General features: G+C 38.1%; 1 protein-coding gene across 1 annotated transcript; it reads left to right on the forward strand.

Annotated features, from left to right (window-relative positions):
• The first annotated feature begins 3,781 nt into the window (after positions 1-3,781).
• LOC121992244 (urease accessory protein D-like) lies at positions 3,782-6,740 on the forward strand. Its single transcript, XM_042546472.1, has 8 exons — positions 3,782-3,980; positions 4,082-4,147; positions 4,250-4,324; positions 4,628-4,672; positions 4,857-5,090; positions 5,402-5,484; positions 6,014-6,182; positions 6,255-6,740. Exons 1-8 carry the CDS (start codon positions 3,849-3,851, stop codon positions 6,378-6,380), a joined length of 930 nt encoding a protein of 309 aa, XP_042402406.1. The 5' UTR covers positions 3,782-3,848; the 3' UTR covers positions 6,381-6,740.
• Positions 6,741-17,188: the final 10,448 nt, after the last annotated feature.

A 17,188-nucleotide genomic window follows, 5' to 3' on the forward strand; every position in this document is an offset into this window, starting at 1 on the left:
GGGTGGTGTCGCAAGGAGATGAGAAGGAGGTGGTGGATGGTGGCGACGCCGGCGAGAAGCGTGAGAGTACGAGGGAGAAGACACTCCTCCTTTTCTGTTGGCAGCGGAAAGGAGAAGATGGAATAGGAAGAAAGGGTCGGCGGTTGAGTCGGTCTCTCCGACGACGGCGGTGAGTCGTTCCGGCAGTGGTGTCGTGAGGAGGAGGAGGAACGAAATGGCAGCAAGTCTGTGAGGGAGAGGTATCACGAGGAGGAAGAAAGGAGTGGTCGTCGTCGCCGACGTCGGCGTCCACTAGCCGCGCGAGAGCTGTGGAGGGGAAGAAGGAGGTGGTCGCGGCATCAAAATGAACGAAGGAAGAGGAAGAAAGGTTGGCGGCGGGGCAAAGCACGAGCCCAGTCCCCCCTTTTCGCTTGCTACAGTGCCACACCTAAAACCCCAAAACTCCACACATGTCAAAAGACAAAATTACCCCTCCTCCCCATCATAATTCCTTTCCTGTCATTAAGCCATAACCGTATCACAAGCCTCCCCTTCAAGTCTAGTCGAAGGAGGCGCAAGTCCGACTGACTAGACCACGTCCAAAACAAAATCGCTACCGAACGCGGAGACAGATGGAAGACAGGTCAGCGGAGATAGCAAGAGCCAGGTCAGGTAACTCGAGGACATGGGTCTAGTCAGTCGGACTAGAGCCTCCTTTCACTAGACTTGAGGGGGAGGCTTGTGATACGGTGTATGTTTGTGGGGTCAGTAAGATGATGTGGTTAGAAGTCGAAACCATGGGATGGTCAAAAGTCAAGCTTACGTGGAGGTCTGGAGTCAAGCTTACGTGGAGGTCAGAGGTCAAGCTTACGTGGAGGTTAGAAGTCAAGCTTACGTGGAGGTCAGAAGTCAAACTTACCCGTGGCTGGTCAGAAGTCAAGCTTACATGGCCATGGTCCAAGTTTCAGTTGAGGGGGCGGTCATAAGATAGGAGTATAAGTCAGACAAGGGCCAGCCCTGATAGCGGTCAAAGACATGGCCCATGGGCCAGGTACATTTGAGGATTGAGCCCACAAGCCAAGTAAATGTAAAGGAAAGAAGGCCCTGGGCATAGAATAAACAGACCTGGCGCACATGTCGGGACGTACAAGCCAAGGATAAAGGTAAATAGAAGCAGGTCTGGACGCAGACCTGGCGTATAGGTTGGGACATAAAAGCTATGGATAACGGTAAGCAGAAGCAGGTCTGGACGCCGACCTGGCGTACAGGTCGGGGCATACAAGCCAAGGATAACAGTAAACAGAAGCAGGTCGGGAACAGGCCTGGCGCACAGGTCGGGACGTACAAGCCAAGGATAAAGGTAAACAAAAGCATGTCTGGACGCAGACCTGTCGTACAGGTTGGGACAAACAAGCCATGGATAACAGTAAGCAGAAGAAGGTTTGGACGCAGACCTGGCGTACAGGTCGGGTCATACAAGCCAAAGATAACAGTAAATAGAAGCAGGTCGGGAACAGACCTGGCGCACAGGTCGGGACGTACAAACCAAGGATAAAGGTAAATAGAAGTAGGTCTGGACGCAGACCTGGCGTACCGGTTGGGACATGGAAGTCATGGATAACGGTAGGCAGAAGCAGGTCTGGACGCAGACCTAGCATACAGGTTGGGACATACAAGCTAAGGATAACGGTGAACTGAAGCAGGTCGGGAAACAGACCTAATGTGCAGGTCAGGATATACAAGCCAAGGATAATGGTAAACGGAAGCAGATCGGGAAACAGACCTGGCGTGTAGGTCGGAACGTGCAAGCCATGGATTACAGTAGTCAAATGCAGGTCAAGAAACAAACAGGTCAGGCAGATCGGAACGTGCAAGCCATGAATTACAGTACACAAATGCAAGTCAGGAAACAGACAGGTCGGACAAATCGAAACGTGCAAGCCATGGATTACAGTGGACAAATGCAGATCAGGAAACAGACCGGTCAGGCAGGTCGGAACGTACAAGCCATGGATAGCAGTAGATCGAAGCAGGTGAAGATGCAGACCTAGCGTTTAGGCACTACAGGACAAACAAACCAAGGAATCGTAACTGCTTGTTAGAGAATGTCAGAGAACAATCAAGGTGTCAGGGAATATGCTAACAGTCGGGGTTCGCTACGCTTTCGGTTTTACCGCTAGATTATCAGGAAGAGCCACGTGTCAATCACCGCCAGACAAAGCCTGATAGCCGACATTCCCTGACACTCGTCAGGTCTCAGAGACATCCGTTGCAGTATAAAAAAGGATGCTTTGTCCCTTATGCAGGTACGCTCACTCGTCATTTCTCACTAGTCTTTACTTTTCGTCCTTTCTCTGTGTTTTCTGGGGAAAAAGTACCTGACTTGAGCATCGGAGGGTCTTGACCCGGGGACTTTTTCCCTGGTTTCTGGTTTCTAACGACTCGTGGGCTCGTCTGAGTGTGCGCAGAGCAACAGTGTCATCGTCATGGTCATCTTTCTCCGTCAGCCGCCCGTGCGAACCTTTTCAGGGGGTACCAGGTAGATCCAACGCTTCAGCGACTTTCCTTCAACTTCCAGTACACTAAGGCCCGCCTTCATCCGACTCAACTTTCGGACGGGATCAATGGTGATCATTGTTCTTCATCTTCTTAATTAATGGAAGTCATAAATGAAGAATTTATGGAGGTCATAACTCTTCATCTTTCTAATTAATGGAGGTCATAAATTAAGAATTAATGGAAATCTTAACTCTTCATCTTCCTAATTAATGGAGATAATAAATGAAAAATTAATGAAGACCTTAACTCTTTATCTTCCTTGAAGGCTATGAATAGTCACCCTTGAAAAGGATGTGGGAAGCTCTTTTCACTTCTCTTGCTTTCATCGAAAGAGATCTATAATGCTTCCAAAAGTTTTTATCGATTCAAGAAGCTAGCACCTAACGGATAGTATCAAGTTCGTGATCTAGTGCGCGTGGATACCGCTAGAAGAGATACACGCGAAACTCTTATTTGTTTGTGATATCATTTACGTCTTTCGAAGATTCGAAGTATGTTTTATATTATTTTATTTAAAACTATATATATCACGAATAAATTTATGATTTAAGGGATAAATCTAATTTTAATATATATATATATATTCCATGCGCTCTGATTCTAATAACTTTGTATAAAGAGATCGAATATTGAGACATATATGAAATAGTTCGGATCCTCTGTCCCGAACTGCCTCTGTCCCCATGTCCCACTGCCGATCGGACGGTCCAGATTGCATCTCAAGGTATCATGACATCTTTAAGATGTGTGCAATATTCTTATGATATGCAATGCATCCTTGAAATACAATCTGGACCGTCCGATCGATAGTGAGACATGGAAACAGAAGCAGTTCGGGACAGAAGATCCGAACTGTATATGAAAGAGTCCTGTGCATCATTACCACGTTGTGGATCAACCATGTTTATCAAGCTTATTGTTAAAAGAAATTAAGCTCTTTTTTACACTAGCGTATATAAGAAATTAAGCTTATTGTTCGAGTTGTAATAAAGATTAAAAGAAATAAGGTAAACACATTCATAAAAGTTATATTTTTATAAAAAAAAATGCAAAACATTTTGATAAATTAATGATACATTTGTTGATGAATTTTAAGTGTATTCACTTTATTCATCTTTGATCCAGTAATTTCACGTAGGCCTTCAAATCATTTGGGCCTCTAACGTGGGCTGACTACTCCGGAGGGTGGAATCGACGGTGGATGGAGTTTATCAAGTTACTGGGCGGTCAGAATTTTGGGACAGGAGCGGCCGAAAGACTCGACGTTGCGAGAAGAAGAGGAGAGCGAGAGCGAGAGCGAGAGAGGTCGCATGGAGGCGGGAGCGGAGGCGGCGGAGGAGAAGAGGAAGGAGGGAAGGGTGGTGGTGGAGAATGTGAGAGGGAAGTCCACCGTCACTCGATGCTTCTACTGCTACCCTCTCAAACTCATCCTGCCCAACAAGGTCTCCATTTTTTTTAATTGTTCTTCTTCGATTTGAATCCTATCTTCTTCTCTTTTTTCTTACCATGCTCCCCAACTAGTTATCTGTGATCTTAATCTCAGGTCGCCCCCTCTAAATTCGACGCCGTGTGGATCTACGCTCTCACTTACGGCGGCGGCATTGTCTCGGTATGTATGCATAATTCTTCATTTTTCTCCCAAAATTTAGGTATACAAGATGACGTTTTTAAGCTTCAAGTAATGATGCTTTCGGCCGCTTCTTTTTTCTAGGGAGATCTAATCTCTTTGGTTATTAACGTCGGCGACAACTGCACTGCAGCCCTCACAACGCAAGCTTCCACTAAGGTTGGTCATTTATTCCACTCACGTTCGTTCATTGATCCTGGAGAACATCCAAAGGATAACAAAAGAATATATGGAAATTTTGGTTAACTGGACTGTCTGAGAGCATGATATTACCAAAGATTAACTTTTTTTTTCTTTCTATCCTTATCAATAGATTGTGTTCCATGGATAAAGTTATGGTGCACTAATTTTCTAATAAGTTTTTAGATCGTGGTGTTTCTATCAACCTATGATTCTGTGTTTTTTTTCTGATGAAGACAGTATTCGTCTTCCCTGATCTGTATTGTTTCTTTTCATAGACAGGTATACAAGTCCGTGCATTCGAAGTGCTCTGAGCAAATCCTGGAGGTATATCGATTCCAGAACTTCAAATATACCAAAAGCCTAAACTAGATTTGATTGTATTATTCACTTTGGAATTGGATGATTAATATGGGATAAGAATTGAGTTTGATTGAAATTAGCTTATTCCTTCACCTGTTCAAATATTGATTGTTAGCTTTTTCCAATGTCTGTTCTATTTGTGTGATAGGCAACAGTTGGAAAAAATGCACTCCTAGCAGTTGTTCCAGATCCTGTGACTTGTTTTTCGACAGCCAGGTATTCACAGAAGCAGGTGTTCAGAGTACATTCTGATTCAAATTTGGTTGTTGTTGATTGGATTACTAGTGGCCGCCATGAGAGTGGAGAGAAGTGGGAATTTGATCTCTATATGAGCACAAATCACATATACTTGGAAGCTGATCAACCTCTATTTCTTGACTCAGTAATGATTTACTTGGCCATCTACATAGTTTCCATAATTTATAATGCACTTTAAGTTACTCTTTCATATTTTACTCCATAATCAATGTTAACATGAGCAGAAGCCAATGTGTTACACTTCCCGTCAAGCCTAGAGAAGTTTCTAAGAACTTTGTGTTTAATGACCTATTTTCTTGCAACATTTGATATTCACCAGTCTATCACTTAAGACTGATTGCATATACTGACATGGGTTCTTTTGCTTTTTTATGTGATACGTTGGTATATTTCCTCAAATTCAAGCGCTAACTAATTGACATTGAATATAAACAGGTTCTGCTTGACCAGAACTCTTGTACCAGCATTGCAAAGCGGATGCAGGAATACCAAGTTATGGCAATGATTATTCTATTAGGGTAAGCAATCTGTCTAACAATTATCTTACTTTCTGAACCAGCAAAAATGTGTAACTTGCATAAGCCTAACAACTCCTCTCCCTAAAAACACTTATTACTAAAAGGATTATCAACAAACACATTTGTAGTTTTCTTCTGTGTCATATTGAAGAAGTTGATGGACATTGTAAGGCATGAAAGCTTGATAATAATTCGAGGATCTGAAAAATCAGCATAATGATGATGTTGGGAAGGCTTCAACATAGTTACTCTCCCTCAAAATAAGGAATAATCTCGTATCCAATCTACAGTAGGAATACATTGTGGTTAAACTAAAAAAAATGTTTTTTTTTACCTTTGACATATGTGCTCTTCATATGATTTAATTAACTTAAATATTACTAATAATATGACCTTGTATGAATTTCAATGGAGCTGTAAGATTTAGCTTACCTCAAATAGATGAGACAAAGGTGGGGCTTGAGTAAGTTTCAGAATCATTCACTGCGTATTGCACTTAAAGTGAGCTAATGCATCTTTTCATTTCTAGCCCAAAGTTGAAGGATCTGCAATGTCAACTGCAGGAGGAAGTCAAACAAATGATGTCTGTTCATTTTCGTGCTCCTAACGCCATTAGAACTCACAACGTCAAATCAGAATCCCCTCAGCGTCCAACTAGGGCTCCTATGATTGCTTCCTGCAGTCCTTTTGGTCCTCAGGTATGTTTTACAATCCTTCATGTAGCTGATTATTCCTACTTTCTGATTTGTGATATCTTCGTCTTCACTCAGGGGATAGGAATGGTTGTTCGAATAGTAGCAGTGAGTACAGAGTCAGTCTACAAGTTCTTGAGGCATCACCTCGCCGCATTGGATGCATTCATAGGAGCATCACCATACAGCCAATCTGGTAGATGATTCCAATCCTTCTCGTAGGAAGCAGATTTGGAATGGTCGTTCAGGTAGAGCGATAAGTATGAAGCCAATCTACATGTTCTTGAAGCGCCACCTTACCGGGATTATCACCATACTACATAGAAACTTGACATTAATGTTTTATTGGTGTGTTCATGCAAGAGGAGAGTGGATTCTGAAAATTTAGAGAGTTAAAGCTGGAAGATAGAGGAAAATATGTTCTTTTTAATAGAATTCTAAATAATGATGCATTTGACTAGACTACGGAATTAAAAATCAGTTCCTAATTCCTATTAGATTGTGATCCTCTAGACGCGGATGGATTTTTTTATAATCTATTTTAGAAATAACTTGTCTATCTCATTCTTCAAGATATGTATAATATTTATTTAAAATTTCATCAAATTACATATTATAAAATAGATTGTAGAGAATATGTAAATTGGAGAAATGGTTGAGCTAAACCTCTATCATATTGGTTGGGTGAGGCAATGGTTCATAACCAAAAAAAAGCTAGGAAGGTTAGTTTAAGGATGAATAAAAGTTTGATTAAATCAAACATATCGTTGAATCGGTCGAATTTATAAATTCGGTTCGATTAATTTAATATTTTCTTTTTTAAAAAAATAATTTATTTGATTAATTTATTTTGATTTTAAAAATCTTTATTCGGTTAATTTGAATAAATTAAAATAATAAATAAATTTTTCGTGTTAACAAAATTTGATTTCGGTCAAATTTCTCAGAATTCCATCATTATTAAAAAAAATCAATTAACTTAATTTTTTATCGAATTAATTAATATTTTATGCAGATATATTCAATTATTAAAAAATCTAGTCAATTAAATTACTTTGAAAAAATAGATTTTGATTAATTCATTTCAATTTTAATCAAATATTCAAACTATATTGGATAAGTTATAAGAACAAATGTAATCTCTATAAATAATTATTTTATCCTATTTCTAGTGTAACCAAATGCCCTATAATCTTGATATGCTTATTTCATTCCAATACTTAGTTCAAGTTGTCGTACATAATCTTATTTATTAGTAAAAATTTTCTGATCCATAAATTACGGATCAGAGGATGATCCATTGATGTGGATCCTTGATTTGGATGGACTTCACCTATTTAAAGATATGATCCATCCAAATCAAGGATCCTCATGTAATGGATCATCCTTTGATCCGTAATTTATAGATCAGAAGATTTACTCTCCTTATTTATATGATTACTGGATAATCACACAATTAAGATTATAAGAAATAAAATATAATCTAATATTATTTAGTCTAATTCTAAAAAATACAATAAAAATTTATTTATTTAAAAATTTAATATATCAACTCGTTTAACATTTACTGCATTATTCTTGGTTCAAGGCTCTTAATTATTTCTCAAAATATTTTTATACATATTTTTTGATCTTAAAATACTTATCCCTAATACAATTTCAATTAAACGCCTCTTAATTATTCCTCTTAATTCAAAATACAATTTATACATATTTTGACCTCTAAAATATTTATCCCTAAAAAAAATTAAATTACACTCCTCTTAATTATTACTTATTATTGATTGATCTAAAATGCGGACCATTATTTCATTGCAATAAAATGTTATAATAAATAAAAAGATAGGAGAGTAACAAGATTTTGAAGCACGGCAAAAATCAACACATAAGTTTTTAACTATACAAAATCTTTCAACATTAAAAAAATTATTTATGCATTTCATAAAAGCAAAAAGGAAATCATTCATTAGGGAAAGTTGCATACTTAATAAACTCTTATTATAATGTTATTTCCAGCATTCAAAACTAGTTGAGATCAAAACCCAAGATAATAGATAGTGCAGAGTTCAACAAACTATAGATTCATATCAACAGGCATCAAATACAAAAAGAAGTCCCAGGTGATGGATCGAAAGTGCTAGAAGGGGGGGTGAATAGCGCTCGTGGATATTTTAACGATTTTAAAACATAGAGTAGAAACGCAGCGGAAAGTAAAAGCAAACACAACAAACGCAGATGTTTTACTTCGTTCGGAACCTATGGCGACTCCTACTCGAAGGCCCGCGGTCCTTGACCGCTTTCGGTGGGCAACAACTATAATATCGGAAAGATTACAATTAATGCAATAAGTAAACTAATACCGACAACACAAAATCGAAGAGTCTGAGCTTCGGGTCGTCGACGTCGAGTTGTAGCACGTCAAGGTCGTCTCGTTGGCAGCACTTCACAGAAGAAAACTTAGAATCTGTTGTCCTTGTTAGCTGCTCCCTCGACCCTCTTTTTATATGACATTCCGGGCGCCTGGATCCCTTCCGGGCGCCTGGAGTGTGACGTGGCCAACCAACCAGGATGCTCCACGTGGCGAAGTCGCGGCAGGGATAAAACTTGGTCCCGGGTGCCCGGACCACCTTTTTCCAGCAGGTTCCTCTCCTGCAAAACAAGGTTAGTCCGAGCAAATACCCTGCAAGACAGTGTTAGAACTTGATAAATCATAGTAAAGAAGAACTGACAGTCTTCGGACTGTCCGAGTCTGACTTCGAATTTCCAACCGGAAACCCTAGGTCGGCTCGACGCCTACTGTTCCCTCTACGGGGAACGCGTCCTCACCTACTCCCCTCAGGAGAGATTACCTGATGTCAGTCCGGTCCTCCAGACCGACTGGACTTTCCGCCTAGGGTTACCACCCCCTAGGACCTAGGGTTACCGCCCCCTAGGGTTTTTCTCCACCTAGGGTTGTCACCCCCTAAGACCTAAGATTGCCGTCCCTTAGGGTTTTCCCTCACCTAGGGTTACCGTCCCCTAGGACCTAAGGTTGCCGCCCCTTAGGGTTTTCCCTCACCTAGGGTTACCGCCCCCTAGGACCTAAGGTTACCACCCCTTAGGATTTTCCCTTTGCCTAACCGCAGCTAGGACTTTCCTGAAACACTTATTCAGCATGTTAGATCACCACAAACCTTAACTTTGAATCCTTTGTCATTATCAAAATTCAGGTTCGATCGTCGGATGCTTCCCGCACCAACAATCTCCCCCTTTTTGATTATGGCAACCGAAATTCAAAGTTGAGTAATAATATGTAGTAAGGTTTAAGTACAAGGAAAGAAAGAAAAAAATGGCATTACAAACTCCCCCTTAATATAACCTCCCCTTTGAATTTCTCTACTTGGATTTTTGTTCTCTTTGAATTTCTCTACTCTCCCCCTTTGCCATATATCAAAAATAAGCTAGTTTTGAAAAAACTTAACTTTTCAAGACAAAGCTTAGCAGAATTTGTTTAAAAATCTTAACTTAGGCAAGAGGCAAAAAAAATAAGTGAAAGGCAACATCTTAGAATTGGTTTTAATAGCAACATTTTTGAAAGAAAATTTGGCTAAGGAAAATAGTTTAGAGGATATGTTTCTTTGTGATATATTCAACTCTTTTTAACTTAGTGAGTTTTATATTTTAAAAAAAATTTAAATAGAAGAGACTTGAAAGTCGTAAATTTGAAAAAGTTTTTTGAAAAGCTGTTTAAGATAAATGAATTGCAAAGATACTTAAGGTAAAGGAGAAGCGTTAATCTTAGTGTTTAATAGTTTACAAATTTTGTTTTAGTAAGGTATCAGAGCCCTAAGATCCAAGCATGAGTTAAGATTTTTTTTGATCAGGTATCAGATCCCTTAAGTACAAGCATGCTTAATCTTAATATTTCCATTTCCTTTAGTTTGAGAGATACTTTTAGCTAAGATAAGGTTATTTTTATCTTTAACAAGTAACTAAGCAAATGTTTGTGATATCACAACACTTTAATTTCTTAGTTTTTAAAGAGGGAGTTTAGCAAAAAAATTTGATCAAGACTCAGTTTAGCTAAGAAAAAATACTTTTATCAAAGACTTAGCTAAACTTATGAAGATAATAGTTTTGTTAAGTATTTAACCTTAAAAAGACTTAGTTTTAAAAAGACTTATGAAGATAATTGTTTTGATGAAATTTTGAGAATGCTTTAGAAAATACTTAGCATTTTCAGCAAAACTTAGCATGTGAAAATAATTGCTTTGAGAGACACTTAGCTAAATTTTTTTTTTTTTTAACCAAAAAAAATACTTAGCTAAATTTAAAAATACTTAGCTATATATTCAGCTTAAAAATGATTGTCTTGAGAAAACTTCTTGCCAAATAACTAAGTTTAGAGTATAGTCTAACTAAGCTTAGTTAAAGAAGACTTGATTAAGTACTTAGCTTAAAGAGGTTTTACATAAAGGCTTAGCTTTGAAAACATTCTAGAAGAGTTATAATTTAAAAGCCAGGTCATAAATAATTTCAATTTTAAAGTTAAGTTAAGAATAACCTTAATTTTTGAAGATAAGTAAAAATTAGTTTTTAATTTTGAGGTCAAGTTAAAATTTTATTTTAACGAAAAACTAATTTTAAAACCAATTTAAAATCACTTCCCCTTAATAAATGCCTTAATAAATTCTTTGAGTTCAGGAGTCCAAGCATGAGAGGTTAAAAAACAATTTTCCTATATTTCCATCTCACTCATTCTAGATAAACAAGCATGTTTAGCATATGAGTGAACGTGAGATGGAGTTAACATTTGCAATCATAATTTTATAATATGATTTGAGAATTAAAGATTTTTAAACCCTTTTAAATTAATTGAATAACATTCTGAAATTAATTAAATAATATTTTGAAATAAAAAAAAATTAATGATTTTGAAATGCATTTTCAAAAGATTTTTGAAATGAATTTTCAAAATATTTTTCAAATAATTTTAAATGATTTTTAAAAGAGTTTTTTTTTTAAAATAATTTTTAAAGGATTTTTAAAATTTGGTTTTAAAAGATTTTTAAATGATTTAAAAAGATTTTTCAAGAAATTTTGAAATTAAATTTTAAAAGATTTTTAAATAATTTTGAAAAGATTTTTAATGGAATTTTTAAATGATTTTCAAAATAATTTTTAAAGGAATTTTAAAATGCTTTTCAAAAATAATTTTTAAAGGACTTTTAAAGGAATTTTTAAAATAATTTTCAAAATAATTTTTAAAAGATTTTTTAAATGAATTTTAAAATGATTTTCAAAATAATTTTTAAAAGATTTTTTAAATGAATTTTAAAATTAAGTTTTGAAGTAATTTTGAAATTAATTTGAATTTCAATTAATTATCAGTTTGTTTTTAATTACTTAGTCATCTCACCCGATCTGAATTTTTAATCAAGGAATCCTATAATTTTTTTGAGATGAATTGAGGTTAAATTTAAGGGTCTGGTTTAACTTTGTGTTATATTCAGGTTTAGCTTTGGGTTCAACAAGTAAGCATTCTTTGGATAAACTTCTGGGCTATGGTGAGTCACAAGGAACTCATTAAAGTAACCATGCCTTCGAGGTTTTCCAAATAGTCCTACCCATTGAACTTAATACTAAACCTTGGTCTAACTAATTAGGATCCATTTAAGGGTAGCTTCGGTCAGTTCCACTTGGCCAAATGCACCAGGTCGAAGCCATATCTTCCTAGACATGCGATGCCCAAGCTTTCCTAACTTACTATCATCTAAAAACTTCACCAGTACCGTGGGTCAAGTTAAACCTAACCTTAATTATCCTGTCGGGTAGTCTACTCTTGTTTACCCATTTCGGGTAGATTAAGTTCAGTTACCCAGTCGAGTATTTTAGTTAGGGGTGCCAGCTATTCTGGATCCTTCTTCTAAATTTTTACTTGATTTAAATTGAATTTTTGAATTTTGATTTAAGTTCGAATTTTTAATTTAATTTAATTTAATTTTGAATTTTGAATTTTAATTTACTTTCAAATTTTGAGATTTAAATTTAATTTAATTTCGAATTTTTAATTTAATTTAATTTCGTTTAATTTTAATGGTTTTTCTGTTAACTCCCCCTGGATCATAGCCTCGATATGGCCTATCGAGGTAGTATATTTGATCCTTCGGGATCCAATATTGACCAAGTCCAACTTGATTAATCAATTTGGACTTGGGGACCCATGCTTGAATTATGTTTCTATTATTTCTATTAACTAGAGACAGATATGATTTATATTTTATTTTGGTCTTACATCCAAGTCCGGATTTGTTGTAAATGGCTCGTTGTTTTCCAAGAATTAGATCCAAATTCTTGGAACCCAAGGTGAACCGTTCCAACGTGTCTTTGAGTTCTTTAATTTGAGTTTTCAAATTAGAATTTTCTTCCTCAAGTTGTTGGACTTGAGTCGAATTTCCAATTTGAACTGGCTCAGTTAAAGCACTCAGTCGCTTCCTTAAGGGCTGTTACCTCCTTTTGGAGCGACTTAACCCGGACGTTGGATTTAGCCAACTTCTTTAATAAGTAAGGAATTAAATTTTCTGAATCATCTAAGCTAATACTTGAAATTAGAGCACTTACAGTGGTTTTGGGTCCTTCAGAAACGGATACGGATCCGTGGCTTCGCTCGGACTCGGTGTCTGATTCGCTCTCGGTTTCTGAATCGGGCTCGAACTCGGACTCGGTTTCAGCAACATGTGCTAGTACTGGTAGAGCGAGAAGGCTCGCTTGCTCTTCTTCGTCCGATTCGGATTCATCTGATGACTCGGACCATGTTGCCTTCAGTGCTTTCTTCGTCTTGCTTGTTCCTGCAAATAACGCAACACCTTCCTCGGCCAGACTAGTATTAGTCTGCTCAAATAATTTATTTATTAAAACATGCTTACCTATTTTTGTATCAGGAATACCTTCGTGTAACTCAATCAGATTCTCCCACAGCTCCTTGGCACTTGAGAATGGGCCGGCGTGATTCAGTTCCTTATTCGTTAAGCCACACTGAAGTGTATACGTTGCTTTTGCGTTTGCTTCTACCTTTTTGATAAGGTTCGCGTCCCAGTTCTCGTACGGTAGTGGCTTGCCGGCGCCGTTAGTTGGCAGTTGAAGCCCGGTTTTGACGATCATCCAGACTTCAAAGTGAGTCTGGAGATATGCCTCCATCCGACCCTTCCAATCTCCAAAATTATCTCCGGAGAAGAGTGGTGGGCGAGCAGTGCTGTAGCCTTCTTGATGGGTCATTTTAGAAAGACAATCTCGCAAAATAAACACAATAACACTTGTTCCAAGACTTAGTCTTGGATTAGTAATGTGGGAGAGAGATAAAAATAGTAATTCAGGAATTTTGAGAAAAAAATGATAAAATATTATTAAAATATTATTAAAATAATATTAAAAAATATTACTACAAATTTTTGAAAATGCAATATTTTGTTAATTCCAACCAATGGTGAAAAGATGAAAATTAATTTTTCAAAAACAGTTTTGGAGGGAAAAAAATGAAAGGCACGAAAAATGCTATATAAACGACAAAGCCACGAAAAATGCTTGAATGGTGGTTGAACCAATTTAAAGCGACCCCGCTCTGATACCAATTGATGGATCGAAAGCGCTAGAGGGGGGGTGAATAGCGCTCGTGGCTATTTTAACGATTTTAAAACATAGAGTAGAAACGCAGCGGAAAGTAAAAGCAAACACAACAGACACAGATGTTTTACTTCGTTCGGAGCCTATGGCGACTCCTACTCGAAGGCCCACGGTCCTTGACCGCTTTCGGTGGGCAACAACTATAATATCGGAAAGATTACAATTTGAATTACAATTAATGCAATAAGTAAACTAATACCGACAACACAAAATCGAAGAGTCTGAGCTTCGGGTCGTCGACGTCGAGTTGTAGCACGTCAAGGTCGTCTCGTTGGCAGCACTTCACAGAAGAAAGTTTAGAATCTATTGTCCTTGTTAGCTGCTCCCTCGACCCTCTTTTTATATGACATTCCGGGCGCCTGGATCCCTTCCGGGCGCCTGGAGTGTGATGTGGCCAACCAACCAGGATGCTCCACGTGGCGAAGTCACGGCAGGGATAAAACTTGGTCCCGGGCGCCCGGACCTGTTCCGAGCGCCTGGACCTCCGGGCGCCCGGATCCATCCCGGGCGCCCGGACCACCTTTTTCCAGCAAGTTCCTCTCTTGCAAAACAAGGTTAGTCCGAGCAAATACCCTGCAAGACAGTGTTAGAACTTGATAAATCATAGTAAAGAAGAACTGACAGTCTTCGGACTGTCCGAGTCTGACTTCGAATTTTCAACCGGAAACCCTAGGTCGACCCGACGCCTACTGTTCCCTCTACGGGGAACGCATCCTCACCTACTTCCCTCAGGAGAGATTACCTGATGCCAGTCCGGCCCTCCAGACCGACTGGACTTTCCGCCTAGGGTTACCACCCCCTAGGACCTAGGGTTACCGCCCCCTAGGATTTTTCTCCACCTAGGGTTGCCACCCCCCTAGGACCTAAGGTTGTCGTCCCTTAGGGTTTTCCCTCACCTAGGGTTACCGTCCCCTAGGACCTAAGGTTGCCGCCCCTTAGGGTTTTCCCTCACCTAGGGTTACCGCCCCCTAGGACCTAAGGTTACCAGCCCTTAGGATTTTCCCTTTGCCTAATCGCAGGTAGGACTTTCCTGAAACACTTATTCAGCATGTTAGATCACCACAAACCTTAACTTTGAATCCTTTGTCATTATCAAAACTCAGATTCGATCGTCGGATGTTTCCCGCACCAACATCAGGTTCAGCTTTATATCACCACATCTTACTATAGCAGCAATTATATTTATACAACTAAAGGCCATAAAAAAATAATGTACACTATAAATAAAACAAATTCATCATCAACATCAATTTCCATCTCTACCAACCAATATCAGTTTAACTAAAAGTTCATTATAATTTTGATAATGTCATTAGTAAAGCTCATAGAAAGCTATTAAGCCTCCAAGGATTTGGGGTAATTTTGTGATGATTTTCAGCTGATTTTTTTTTTTATCATTCTACAGTATTACAATTGGAATTTTTACATATTTCTCACTAATGGATTGTTCCGAATTATTCTACAAAATCATAATTGGAATTTCAAACAGTTAAGACATTTTTTTAGTTCTAGATGTTGTGATGTGTGTTTACAGGTTGTTAAAGACCAATAAGATTATAAAGAATAGAATTTTCTTTTCGAGGAGAGATATGTCTTGTGTTTCAAGGGCACTAGAGGTAAGGTTTTTCACTTGGTCCTTACAGAAGCATTAATTAAGAGGTCCTCTTATAGAGGTGTGTGGATCTGTAGTAGATTTATTCAATTTTTACTATATATGCTTTCTCTCATGTTATATAAACTTGATTCCCTCGGTGTAGAGAGACGTCTAGAAAGCAGTAAGAGCTCTCTTAGACAAGGTGTACGGTAGTAGGTTTATCCAATTTTTACGGTGCTTGTTTTCAAATAATATTAAAAACCATAGCACCCAATGGTAAAAATCAATAGGAACCATTGCAGAGCATTCACTTTGCACTTGCATTAAAAGCAGTAGGGATCCTCTGATCCATAATTTACGGATCAGAGGATGGTCTATTATATAAAAATTATTGATTTGGATGGAGCCCATATTTAAATTGATAAGGTCCATCTAAATCAAAGGTCTATAATAGTGGGTCATTCCCTGGTCCACAAATTGCAGACCAGAGGATCTGTCCTCCATTAAAAGATGTCAGCAGATGTGGAACAAAACTTGTAGCACAATCTGACATTCATAGCAATTACTTTATTGAAAAAAAAATTATCTTAAATTTTAAATAGAATTGATAAAAAAAAATTTGCATCAGTTATCCTATCCCTTCTATAAATTATATATTTATAAAGAGGAATGATTCTCGCAGCGAACTCGGTCAGCGAAAACTCATCGCGACTGAGTTGGCTGCTTGCGTGGCGATGCCCACACCCGTGCCCTAACTTTTTCTCCTCCCCCTTTCTCTTGCGCGAAGCCCGTCGCATCCTCTCCTGCCCTAACTCAGCTCCTCCTCCTTCCTCTTTCGCGATTCTCCTTCGCGAAGCTCCCGAGCCACTTCTGAGTTCCCTTTCGAGAAGAGAGAAGCGAACTCAGTTCCTCCTCCTCCTCCCTCTTTCGCGAGCGTTTCTGAGTTCCCCTTCGAGAAGAGAGAAGCGAAGCCTGTCCCCTTCGCGCCCTAACTTCTTCGGCCGCAGCCTCGCGTTCTCCTTCCTCTTACTCCCAGTGAGTTTTCTTTCTTTTTTTTCACAGTTCACGTTTTTGCTCCATTTGCATGTCCTAACTCTTCCTTCTTCTTCCCTCTTCCTTAGCACCAGTAGAAAAGGAGCAATTTGAGTTTGAGCACCAACCAGCAAGTTATAGCACATCAAGTTTTGTGTGAAATCAAGCTTCGCTCTACTTTGTCAGTCGCAACTTCGGTAACCCACTTTTTTTTTTTCATCTCTGCACCTCGATTTTTTGTTGAAGTAATAGCACCAGCAGACCTAGCTACGGGGTGAAGTAATAGCACCAGCAGACAAGGAGCAGTGAGCACTCTTTGAGGTAATCAACTTCTATTCCTATTCCATTTGTTGTTCTTCTTCTTTAGCGCTTTATGGTTTTTACAATGTTCAGGTTCTTAAATTGGTCAGGTTCTTACATTGTTCTTACAATGTTCAAGTTCTTACAATGTTCAGGTTCTTAAATTGTTTAGGGTCATGTTCTTAAAGTTCTTACAATGTTCAGGTTCTTAAATTGTTTAGGGTCATGTTCTTAAAATGTTCAATTCAAGTTCTTAAAATGCTTAAGTTCTTGAAGAATGTTGTAGATTTATCAATAACAAAGAAAGAAAATATATTTGCGGTAGTAATGTGAAATGAAAGTTTTTTCTTCAATATAAACTCATAATCATGTTTAGAATTGACCATAGTATTTGAATATGTGGATTTACCTTCGAATTCACTGCTCC

Source organism: Zingiber officinale, chromosome 6B, assembly GCF_018446385.1.
Source record: "Zingiber officinale cultivar Zhangliang chromosome 6B, Zo_v1.1, whole genome shotgun sequence".
Lineage (NCBI taxonomy): Eukaryota > Viridiplantae > Streptophyta > Magnoliopsida > Zingiberales > Zingiberaceae > Zingiber > Zingiber officinale.

Excerpts from the sequence above, each read along its gene's own strand:
- LOC121992244 (XM_042546472.1), top strand. The coding sequence starts at position 3,849 with ATGGAGGCGGGAGCGGAGGCGGCGGAGGAGAAGAGGAAGGAGGGAAGG. Across the intron at positions 4,325-4,627 it reads CAACGCAAGCTTCCACTAAG|GTATACAAGTCCGTGCATTC; the intron begins GTTGGTCATTTA and ends TTTCATAGACAG. Across the intron at positions 6,183-6,254 it reads GCAGTCCTTTTGGTCCTCAG|GGGATAGGAATGGTTGTTCG; the intron begins GTATGTTTTACA and ends GTCTTCACTCAG.